The following is a 12,681-nucleotide window of genomic DNA, read 5'->3' as shown; positions in this document are numbered from 1 at the left end:
TTGAACAGTTGAACATTCAACTTTGGACTCTGGACTCTGAACATTCAACAGTTGAACATTCAACCCTGGACTGCAAATAGCTTTTTTGAAGTGAAACATTCCAGACATTTTCTACCTTTGACCCGGTTCCAGTCACCAAGGTTGGTGATTTGAAATTGCCGCTTTGGATTCTTCACTGGATCCTTGAATAGGGAGCAAGGACACAGCACCGTTCAATGGAACGGAATAAGAATACAAACTTACAAGTAACGACATTCTTCATTTGATGAAATTACATGATACATTAGCACTCCGAATTAATAGCGGATCGCGAAAAAACTTTAAGGGGTACCAGAACTTTAAAACTTAAAAATTGTAGCTAATTAATCTAAACAATGAAAATGTTAAGATACAATAATGAAAATATTACGTGGCCAATTGCCGCTCTCCCTTTTGGATCAGCAACTGCTCCAAATAATATTTTATTGTTATTAAAAAATGGGTTTATATTTTTCAAAATGGACAATTTAATGCTTTCATCTCACCCCGTAAGCGTTGACCGACTCGGAGTAGAGGTTCCTGATTTACATCTTGCATTGCGACGGCCAGTTTGGCGGTGGCGTATGGCGTCCCATCTAACTCGGTGCCATTGATAAACACGCTAATGTCATTCCCGTACACTTGGATGGCCAAGTGGTTCCACTGATTTGGAGGAAAAGGGACTTGCACCATTTGATAATGTGGCTGGTTGTCTCTACCGAGATATTGCAATATTACCGCCCTTGAGTGGACCATTATGGTAAGGACAACTCTCTTGTACCGTCCAGGGCCGGCCATCTTCTCAAATATGACTCTAAAAAGAAACAATAATGAGTCATTGACGACAAACTATAAGATGCGAATGGTAATGGTAATAATGATAATAATGATGATAATGACGATGACAATGATGACAATGATGACAATGATGACAATGATGACAATGATGACAATGGTGACAATGGTGACAATGATGACAATGATGACAATAATGACAATGATGACAATGATGACAATGATATTTCTGTAAGCGTAAACTTAAGGTGAAAAGGAAGTAGTCTCTTAACCAAAATCGTACAATTCTGACGTTCAATATGAAGTTGGTTGGATGTCGGAGGAACATCAAATATTTTACATGCTTTTAGTTAAATTATCACGCTTTGTACATTTATTTGTTTTCTTTGAGGTGAGCTGTTCTCTGTTATTTCTTGTTTCAGTGCAATATAATCATTCCTTCAATGTTTGAAAATGGTTGGATAATAAATAGCTGAAAAGACTGGCATGTTTTTTCCCTTTTTGGTGACATTGTCTTTGACCTAATCGTTCGTCTAGATAACAGAGGATTCTCAACATAAACGTGAAGCCAATTCGGCAACAAACATCCATCCCGGTAATTTGTAGTCGGATAAGCACACAACTTTGTAAACAAAAAAGCAGCAAGATCAACGTATGTTCTGCTTGCAGGGTATGCGTTGGAGCAGTGCATTTCAGGAAAATACCCTCCATTTAATGCAATGTAGTGGATGCAGCAATTCACAGACAATAACTTTTCAAAAAGAAGAAACTTCATTCTGTCAATCTCAGTGACCGAGTCTGCGTCAGTGGTTCAAATCCTATGCAAGTATGCGCAACCACCAAAATTGATCTTGCGAAAACAGGGCTTGAGCCTGAAGATGAAAATATCTACAACATAAATATAATCTCATTGAGTAGGTACATCGCCCTATTAAGCAGCTTGATTTGCAAACTATTTTTAAGCACCATCTGTAATCTGGTATTTACTATCATCGCCGATTAATTATTGATCCACAGATGAACTTCACGCAAACTAAATCTCGGATATTTAATCCGAAGATTATCTTAATCTTCTGCTTTGAAGCCACTTTGTTTGCACATTCAACTCTTAGTTTGCTTTCCTTAAGATGCAATGATACTTACCCTGCATTCAGCGGCGCTTGTTTGAGCCAAACCGCCAACGTGAACTCCCCCGCTTGGACCCCTAGCCTGGCAACCAGCCTTGGAACAAGGAAGCATTGACGGTCGTTCTCGAATCTGTACGAATTTCCGCCCCTAACTCTGGAATCCTGGTAGTCCGGAGCCACACAAGGACCTGGGTCGGTGTTTAGTACTTCCAAAGGCCTGAAACATTCATGAAAATATTTCACAGAATGAGCTATAAATAAAAACGAGATGCAGAATGTTTCTCGACAGTCGAGTGCAGCAACAATTGACTTCGATGGCAATGGAATAAATATTTTATCTAAAACTTTGTAAACCCTTTTGGTTTAAAACCAGCTAAGCTAATTGCAAAGTTTTGTGAGAGTATAGTTTATATTACGCTAGAAGAGCGTTATTGCACGCTTGGTGAATTGTCTCATTCAGTTTTAAATATTATTTGATTCTTAATTGTGAAAACAAATCAATAGCTTTTTTTATTTGTTTTCTTAGTGATTGCTTTCTGTATTAGGTAGATCGCCCATTTGAGGAAGTGTCATAGTACCAGATCACCTTTTTCAGTTAGTTTTTCTCACTTTTGATTCTTTATTGTGCTGTGATTGTGATTCCAAATAGATAGCCTAGGCTACATACCTCAACGGTGTATCCGTTTTTCTATCTCTGTGTGGACACTTCTGCTGGCATATTCTTATTGAGCAGGCTCGACCAGCAAGCCCGTCTTGTGAATCGACTGGCTCACAGTAGTCAGTGGCAGAAGGATGCCCGCAAGTACTGTCTGGAGCGGTAGTATAAATTGTCTTTGACTTTGCCACGTCAAATTCCGGTGGGTATTTCCCCACTAAAGCCCTTTGACTATGGACAAGTTCAATCATTCGCAAATAGAAAAATAAAACTTGCACTTTCAAAAGCATGTTTCAGTTTCATGTGCGGGACAATGATATATTGGACAACTGTTATAAAATCTTCCAAATCGATAACATTTATGGGTTTATATACTGTAACTTAGTAGGCCTATCTGCAAGAAAATAGCGGATCGTGTCATCGATTCACTTATTTGATCGAAGTAGAGCTCTTCACCACAGAAATAGTTTGAAAGCGTTTTTTTTTAACTTAAAATCCTTTCGTTGCTATAGTACTAGTTGCAACGTTCATCTGATGAAAGTGAAAGTGAAAGCAACGACAAACAGGTTGATTTATTGCTTCAATTCACAGTTATTCGCTCTGAGGATGCGCATTGTCATGGTGCGCGAAACGTCAGTGAAGCAATAAATCAATTTCTGTTTATTGTTGCTTTTACTTTCACTTTCATCTGATGAACGTAGCAACTAGTGCTAGAAACGATAATTGTCCTGATGAACACCCAAACTTTTCAGTATTCAGTTAAAATCCTTTGACTAGGTCTTGTATTGAAGCTTTGATTTGAATTCTTACTGAGTTGGATACAAAACGACTTATTAATGATTAAGTTATTAGGATTAAGCTTGCAAAGCTGTTTTGTTTCTATCCAATATCTGTTGCTATGATTTTGTGTAAATGGGATTCTCTTCGAAGAATTTGTTTTGACTAAAAAAGTTGTTTTCATTAATAACAGTAGGCTATTGTAATGCTATCGTAAGCAACAGAACTGTTGATTTTCACGGCAATGAGTATTAGACTATCTATATGAAAAATTTTAAATATTTTCTCATGCATCTTCAATTGGTTGATCGTTAGCTAAATAATAGTAACATAAAAGAAAAATATACGAAATATAGATGATGTTTTTCGTGAGTTAATGTTTGAGTTGAACAGCAAAAAGAATGAAGTCATGATCACTGTCTTCCTCGCCTGGCGTAGAACTAGCAACATATTTCCTGAACACCTTCAACCAAATGCACAGATTTATGTATTGAACAAAATTGTTTGCTCAAGTTGATTGTGAATGGGCTGTTGATAAAACACCCCTCAAACAAATCAACTTCGAGTTACATTATGTAAAATAGAGCTGCCAGCAGTTACATGTCCAAAGGTGTCCATGAACTCCAGACAAGCTTGAAATCTTGTATAACAACAAAAGAATTGGATTAATAGTTGTAATTATCATTTATTATTGCTATTGATTCATTAAAGTGACACATGTTTCAAAGTGGAGATTTTAAGTTCACTACCTCCCTCTAACAACTGCGTACTGCCCACAAGAAAGCTCTTTTCACGCATTCTTCCTTAGGAAGGAGTGAATAGTAAAACTCTTAGTTAATACTGCACCCATAATAGTTTCCTGAATTGTAGGCCTAACATGTTTCTTTTTTTCGTCGAAGCTGTCTATGTCTGAGGTGAGCTTTAAATGTCGCATTATCCTTCAATTGTTCTAAGATCTGCAGAAGATCTAAGACTCACAGATTCTATGGATGGGAAACGTATTGGCTCCAGTAAAATTGAAAGAACTTTGGCTTGTTACATCACAAGCAAAAAAAGACTTGCTCGCGCTTTTTGGGAGACTTGTGTTAAAACACGCAGCTATATCTAAATGCGCTTATTGTAATTGAATAATTCATTGCTGAGACAAAGAAGCTCATTGACACATAAATTATTAAACTCTAAATTTTCTTTAAATTTGGTTTGCGATCATAAACACGACAAACTATGTTGGTTGGTTTTCATTTTGCTCTTATGGCATTGTCTATTTTGACGTTTCAATTTGACGCAGTTTTTTACATTCTAGAAATTTCTTATCATGCTTTCGTGGTGTTCGCCTCTGTGTCTCCGTTACTGGCTTTACAGCAAGACCAAGCAAACGCTAGATAACAAATACCCTCTTGGGTCTATTCAAATCAACACTAATCCCTCTCTCAAAGTTTTGTACAATTCTTGGCTGATGTTCATCTAAACTTAAGCTCTTTTCTATTGAGTTCTTCAACTTTATTGGTAGTCCACAAGTTAACACGTTCTTCTTCAGTTCTTCTGCAGAGCATGCTACGTTTTTAGTGAAACTCTCCATGGCTGACCTTCACATATCTCGTGAACGTTACATAATTTTTAAAGTCAACTTTTGTTTATAAATTTTGTCCCATTCTGATTGAGAATCTTTTGATTTGCTAACCCAGCAAACGTGGAACTGGAAAAGGGAGGTGTCGAGCAGGCATTGCTTTGTTGCGTCTTCTAAGTCAAGCAGATCATAAAACATGGTTGCCGTACGCTTATTTGTAATCTGCAGATCTCTGCAGCTGATGAGGTTTATTAACCAATCAGAAGGCAAAATTTAAATCGGCTGATTGCATTCATGTGACTTATGCTCGTTAGACAGTAAATTAATTGAACGTTTTGCCGTGGCCATCGTGGCCTGATGGAATAGGTCTGGGGAATAATAATTTCGATAGCGTGGGTTCGATTCCCATCTTTGCCACTACTCTTTTTTCTTCTGTAATTACCAAACAAAGTTCAAAGCAAGAATCAACTCTCTGGCTGAGTGATAGAAGGGTAGCAATGACTTCAGTCAGCTGGTTCATAAAGAAAATTGTCCTATGCTTAAAGCGTCTACTGATCAAAACACTCCATCTGCTGCGACGATAGCAGATCACAAATACGTTTACCGTGTGGTAAATGTTATCAGGTAATGTTGTTTACTTTGTTTTACATTTGTTTATTTTTGAAAAATCTGATTTTGTTTCAATAAAACAAATTCAAATTGTCTCACCAGTCACCATAAATAGCTGGCTAATCTACAAAAATAAAATGACCATCCATCCATCCATCCATCCATCCATCCATCCTACAACTGTTACGTCACTATCATATCTCGCGATAATAATGTCGACTGAAATAATGGCCGAAAAAATCCCTTTTGGCACACCATTGATAGACTGGGGGTCCTGCCTATAGTTACTATTGTTTCCAAATAATAACAAGATGAACGGCAACAATGTGCTTTGTTTCAGGAAAATTGTTTTCAAGTTCCACTTGACTTTCGAACGTTGGCATAGCAACAGTTTTAAGTGCTAGTTAACAATTATCGCTTTCGGTGACGCACACACGAACGACAATGCCACTCTAGTTGTCTGTTAGGACAAAGTCGACTTCTTTAAATGACTCACAAACAAATTGAAGCGTTTAGAACGAAAAGTGACTAAGTCACATTTTCACTCAAATTGAGTTAAGTACAAAAACGTATTGCTTTCATTGTCCTTTTTCACCAGACACAAAAATATTTTGGTATAAAGGTGGCTAAGCCATCATTTTCGAATACAGGTTTTGAGCGGAAAGGTAATTTTTTCTTCTAAAAGTAGCTAAGTCCGTTCTGACCAATAGCGTCGAGTCATTTAACCACGTGACATGATTTTTATTTTGCTTTTTGATCGGGTTCCATTTTAGATGATATAAAATAATTAGCTGGTTACCGGCTATTTAGACTGGGACACTGCCTCTGGTTTATGTAGGGTAAGTCATGGCCACCTAAAGATACGGCCTGATTTGTCACATTTTGCAGAAATTTCCAGGTTTTTCTAACTTTGGGCAAACGTTTAAATAAATTTTCCTAAAAATTAGATTTTTACGCTTACTTTATTCTTTTCCCCAGATGACACAATAGGTTTTAACATCCTCACATGTTGAAAAACAAAGAAAATTTGATTTCGAAGATTTCAGTCAGACTGTTAATTTTCAATAACAGTCTGATTTTGCGTTTTTCAACTTACTTTTTCTCATTTGCTACTGCTTCCCCAAGGCAACAAAAAAGTTTTATGTCATTAGGAAACCGCAAAAAGTAAAAGCATTTCAGAAAATGTCAGTCAAACACTAGCAGTAGCTGTAATCAAAATCTGCATAATGTGACAAATCAGGCCGCATCTCCAGATGGCCATGGGTAGGTGAAGGATTAGGATCATTGGTAGTGTTAAAAACAGTAGTGTTTTTATCAGCTTTTAATTGTAGATATTTTGCAAATAAGTGATCAAATACCGGTAGTATTTATAGGCCTACTGCTTTCGAATCAAATTCAGCAGACCACAGGTCCAGTTTGCAAGAAGTTTAGCAGTGCAGACTTCAATATTCATGGGACATGATTAGACTATTCGATGGAGTGTTGGTGCCAGCAGATAACGAAATGAAGTACACTTAACCTAAGCTTAAATAGCCTATTAGATTGGACTATTATTTTTATAACTTATTCTGTAAAGGTCCTAGCCTATCTACCAGTCTTCTTTACTTCTATACTACACTACTAATGAAGGGAAGAAGGTTTTGAGAGTGTACCCAATATTATTATGTAGTCTAATAGGCCTAATCCAATTATTATTCTACTGTACATTGCCAATGAAGGTGGGGAAGTCTTTGTACCGTACGTTACCTGTTTTTTACCCCATTAATTACCAGTAACAGTTATTATGTGCTACCAGCCTAATTTTTTCAAGATATTTCTAACCCAAAATAATTCTTTGCAGATTATTCCAATGTCATATTAGTACGAGGTTTGAAGAAATATATTTAAATAGCTTACTTTACAGTAGCCTAGTATCTGGAGTAAGAGATGGCAAATTCTGTTAGGCCTATAGAACACTTAAAAGTGCTTAAGTCCATCATTTGTGTCTAAAAGTAACTAAGTCCAGCAATTTTGAAGAAAAGTGCATAAGTCCAAAAAAGAATATTATCAATATTTTTTGACAAGTTCAACTAAAAAATCAATTAATAGTGCAATCAAAACTAGGTTGGGGTTGTAGACACTGACATATGGTAAAAACAAAAAAATCTTTTAAATCTTGATTTTACAATGCAATTGAAAACTGTAATTGTCAATATCTCCTTAGTAGTATTTTGTGACTTAGTCACTTTTCGTTCTAAACGCTTCAATTGTTGATTCATTCAATTTCAAAAATGTTCATAATCGAGACCTTAACACTAAAAACTTATGAGACTCCTGCCGAATTGCTAATTGCAAAAAGAGTTTGATCAATTACAATTGTAATTGATCAATTATAATTGATTACAATTGTAATTGATTAGTGATTACACATTATCACAAGTTGAAGAAAATGTTAACAACTTATAAGTACAGTAGCCTACTACTGTAATGTGCAAAGAAAAATAACAACTGAACAAATAATGAAAGTAAATATTACAGCATTTAGTTGTTATTTTAGTTTGTTATCTTGATCTACTACTCTTGCAGTGTATTCCCATTGAAATATTACTGAATACATCACGTATTACGTTTTTAATGTTATTTATTCCGGTCTGAAGTTATTGGACTTTTTTGATAACATTTTGAATTTTTTTTTATTAATTTAGAAAAAATGAAGGCAGTAACTTACTAGCATAATACGCATTCAATATTTAACCAGTCTGTGACAGTAGCGGATTTAGATAAGGGAACGTTCAAATATTACGTAACGCTTTTTTTCCGAATTTTTGACCCCCCCTCACCCATGTAACGCCAACGTAACGCTTTTTTCAATCCCCCCTCCCCCATGTAACGCTTTTTCACCACGAATTCAGCACAAAAAACTACCATTCCGTACTCGACAGCGTTACGTAACGTTTTGCTTGAACCCCCTCCCCCCCCGATGTGACGCTAACGTAACGCTTTGCATAAACCCCCCCCCTCCCCCTCGAAGGCGTTACGTAATGTTTGAACGTTCCCTAATACAAATTTTTGTATTTAATAATTTTTGTCTCTGCGAATTTGCAGCGCAAAATTTGCAACCAAACTTAATGAAATCGTTTTAGAAAGATTTGTGACGTAATAAATCAAAAATTAGTTCACAATGAACTTGTCCCAGGCAATCCTGAATAGTTGATTGTGGAATTGTTTATCTTCGCACTGAGAAAACTTCTATGAAAGCTTAATCCTGGCAGTTTTGCATACTTGTAGAGGCTTTGAATCAATGACTCAGGCCCGGTTGCAACTTTCGAAAAGGTACCATTAAAAAATCCCCTTCGAACTTTGTTTGGTAATTACGGATTCGGAAGAAAAAAGAGCAATAGCTGTGGTGGGAATTAAACTCACATCAATGAAATGACTACCATCGCCCTAACCCTCTGCGCCAAGTCAGCTACTGGCAACCGATAAATTAATTTAGCTATTATGTGCCTTTTTCATTTGTTGCTCAAAGGGGATTTTTTAATGGTTCCTTTCAAAAAGTTGCGGCCCGGTTACCGAGTTTTGACAGAGTGAAGTTTCCGATTGTTGTTGTCTATCAATTATTTGAATATTTTTCTCAACTGGAGAAACCACTCTTTGTATTGCATTGATTTAACATCTAATTCAACATTCAATGTAAAAAAGACGGATTTTTTTGACTTGGTGCAGTTTTACAAATACTTAAAATTACTTAAAAAACCTTACGTTCCACTTAACATGCCTTCTAGCTTGTCAATGCTTGTAGCATTCCAGCATTCAAGTAAATTAACCTGGAATTACGTTCTTTGTTGTTTCACGACACTTGTGGCATGTGGCTACTCTCGCAATCAGTCCAATTAAATCGAGTTTCCAAAGAGATCTTGTTACCTGGTGGTTGGACAAACGTGATTGCGACACGTTTTTTGGAATTCCTGAAACGTTTGACCTGGAATGTGACCGTAACAAGTCGGGAATGCATAACAAGCGTGATATGAAAACATGACCTGCAACATTACAAGCGTGGTGCAAAATTTGAAAAAGTACAGTCACAAAAACACGTCAAGCCAACTCGTAGTTCCACCTGTCTGCCACTGGTAGTAAGCTTTAGTTGTTCAAGGTCTTTTCATTTCCTCTTTACATTTAGACAAATACTGACGACCTCGATGACAATACTAAAGGCTGGCAGCTCTCCAATAGATTTGATAAAATCATCAACACGAGGTGGAAGAAAAATAAACCTCGCCACAACGTCAATAGGCTCTTTATGAATCCTTGCACGAATGCGTTATACACGAATCCTTGCAGACATCCAACACGAATCCTTGCAGACATCCAACACAAATCCTTGCAGACATCCAACACGAATCCTTGCAGACATCCAACACGAATCCTTTTAGACATCCAACACGAATCCTTTGCAGACACCCAACAATAATCCTTGCAGACATCCAACACGAATTCTTGCAGAGATCCAACACGAATCTTTGCAGACATCCAACACGAATCCTTGCAGACATCTAACACGAATGTTTGCAGACATCCAACACGAATCATTGCAGACATCCAACACGAATCTTTGCAGACATTCAACACGAATTTTTGCAGGCATCCAACACGAATCATTGCAGACATCCAACACGATTCCTTGCAGACATCCAACACGAATCTTTGCAGACATCCAACACGAATCTTTGCAGAGATCCAACACGAATCATTGCAGACATCCAACACGAATCTTTGCAGACATTCAACACGAATTTTTGCAGACATCCAACACGAATCATTGCAGACATCCAACACGATTCCTTGCAGACATCCAACACGAATCTTTGCAGACATCCAGCACGAATCTTTGCAGACATCCAACACGAATCATTGCAGACATCCAACACGAATCTTTGCAGACATCCAACACGAATCCTTGCAAACATCCAACACGAATTTTTGCACTTGCAGACATCCAACACGAATCATTGCAGACATCCAACACGAATCATTGCAGACATCCAACACGAATCCTTTGCAGACACCCAACACGAATCCTTGCAGACATCCAACACGAATCATTGCAGACATCCAACACGAATCTTTGCAGACATCCAACACGAATTTTTGCAGACATCCAACACGAATCCTTGCAGACACCCAACACGAATGTTTGCAGACAGCCAAAACGAATCTTTGCAGACATCCAACACGAATCCCTACAGACATTCAACACAAATCCTTGCAGACATCCAACACGAATCTTTGCAGACATCCAACACGAATCATTGCAGACATCCAACACGAATCCTTGCAGACATTCAACACGAATCTTTGCAGACATCCAACACGAATCCTTGCAGACATCCAACACAAATCTTTGCAAACATCCAACACGAATCATTGCAGACATCCAACACGAATCTTTGCAGACATCCAACACGAATCTTTTCAAACATTCAACACGAATCCTTGCAGACATCCAACACAAATCGTTGCAAACATCTAACACGAATCTTTGCAGACATCCAACACGAATCCTTGCAGACATTCAACACGAATCCTTGCAAACATCCAACACAAATCTTTGCAGACATCCAACACGAATTTTTGCAGACATCCAACACGAATCCTTGCAAACATCCAACACGAATCTTTGGAGACATCCAACACGAGTTTTTGCAGACACCCAACACGAATCCTTGCAGACATCCAACACGAATCTTTGCTGACATCCAACACGAATCCTTGCAGACATCCAACACGAATCTTTGCAGACATCCAACACGAATCTTTGCAGACATCCAACACGAATCCTTGCAGACATTCAACACGAATCTTTGCAGACATCCAACACGAATCCTTGCAGACATCCAACACAAATCTTTGCAAACATCCAACACGAATCATTGCAGACATCCAACACGAATCTTTGCAGACATCCAACACGAATCTTTTCAAACATTCAACACGAATCCTTGCAGACATCCAACACAAATCGTTGCAAACATCTAACACGAATCTTTGCAGACATCCAACACGAATCCTTGCAGACATTCAACACGAATCCTTGCAAACATCCAACACAAATCTTTGCAGACATCCAACACGAATTTTTGCAGACATTCAACACGAATCCTTGCAAACATCCAACACGAATCTTTGGAGACATCCAACACGAGTTTTTGCAGACACCCAACACGAATCCTTGCAGACATCCAACACGAATCTTTGCTGACATCCAACACGAATCCTTGCAGACATCCAACACGAATCTTTGCAGACATCCAACACGAATCTTTGCAGACATCCAACACGCAGCATGGTGTGCCGCCGACACCAGCTTTCATGGTTTTATACTCCACTTGGTGACGCACGAGCGTTTAGCGGCACAACTGATGTTCCTATAGGAGCGCCACTAGCTTCCAGTGTATGGGCGCTTGGGATAGGCTAGGTGCCCTGATGGAGGAAATGCCATCGAAACATATTTTTTGTTTCGAGCTGTAGCAAATAAACAACGTAGTGCTACATTTCATGACCTCGTATAGATTTGCAAATTATGTTTTGTGAGTGAAATGCTAAAGGAACGAAACCTTGATCACAAACCGTTGGTTGCGGAGTCGCGCTATCTCGACTACAGCCCTTAATTTCTCTCATGATTATGAACAGTATGCTGCTTTATAGAAAAATGTTGTAGACCTTTTCCTAAGGTTATGGTGGTCTACTGAACTTCACTGAGCGGCGGCGCGACCTCATGGAATGGATCTGCTCCGACTCAATTGTCTCAGTCTAAATCAGGGGTGGGGAACCTGCGGCCCGCGGGCCGAATGCGGCCCGCGTAACTGTTCTATGTGGCCCGCGTCAAAATTTCGTAAAATTTTTTTTTTTTTCTTTTGCAAAAGTGAAGTCATTTGAAGCTAAATTACCTGTGGAAAGTACAACTTGAAAACAATAACACCGCACATTTTCCTACCTTGCAAGAGCAAAAGCTTTCTACAACAGCCAAATATAGGCTACCCATTGCCTATGTATGTGTCAATCTTATGGAGACATTTAATGCAAGATTTTTGGACATAAAGAGTAAAGAAATGGAGTTAGATATTTTTGCCTCTCCTTTCAATGTGGTTGCAACT

The 12,681-nt window shown here is 38.1% G+C and overlaps 1 protein-coding gene across 1 annotated transcript in view; it reads right to left on the bottom strand.

The window, feature by feature from the left end:
* LOC145781757 (usherin-like) overlaps positions 1 to 2,846 on the bottom strand; it is a 78,193-nt gene extending 75,347 nt beyond the window's left edge. The window contains exons 1-3 of the mRNA XM_082593428.1: positions 2,608 to 2,846; positions 1,957 to 2,157; positions 504 to 832 (exon numbers count right to left, since the gene is read on the bottom strand). Coding sequence (XP_082449554.1) covers positions 504 to 832; positions 1,957 to 2,157; positions 2,608 to 2,846 — 769 coding nt within the window. The remainder of the gene's footprint in view (positions 1 to 503; positions 833 to 1,956; positions 2,158 to 2,607) is intronic.
* Positions 2,847 to 12,681: the final 9,835 nt, after the last annotated feature.

The sequence above is a fragment of the Aplidium turbinatum genome, chromosome 13, assembly GCF_918807975.1.
Source record: "Aplidium turbinatum chromosome 13, kaAplTurb1.1, whole genome shotgun sequence".
NCBI classification, from domain to species: Eukaryota; Metazoa; Chordata; class Ascidiacea; order Aplousobranchia; family Polyclinidae; genus Aplidium; species Aplidium turbinatum.
This window is presented reverse-complemented; position numbering and strand designations above follow the sequence as displayed.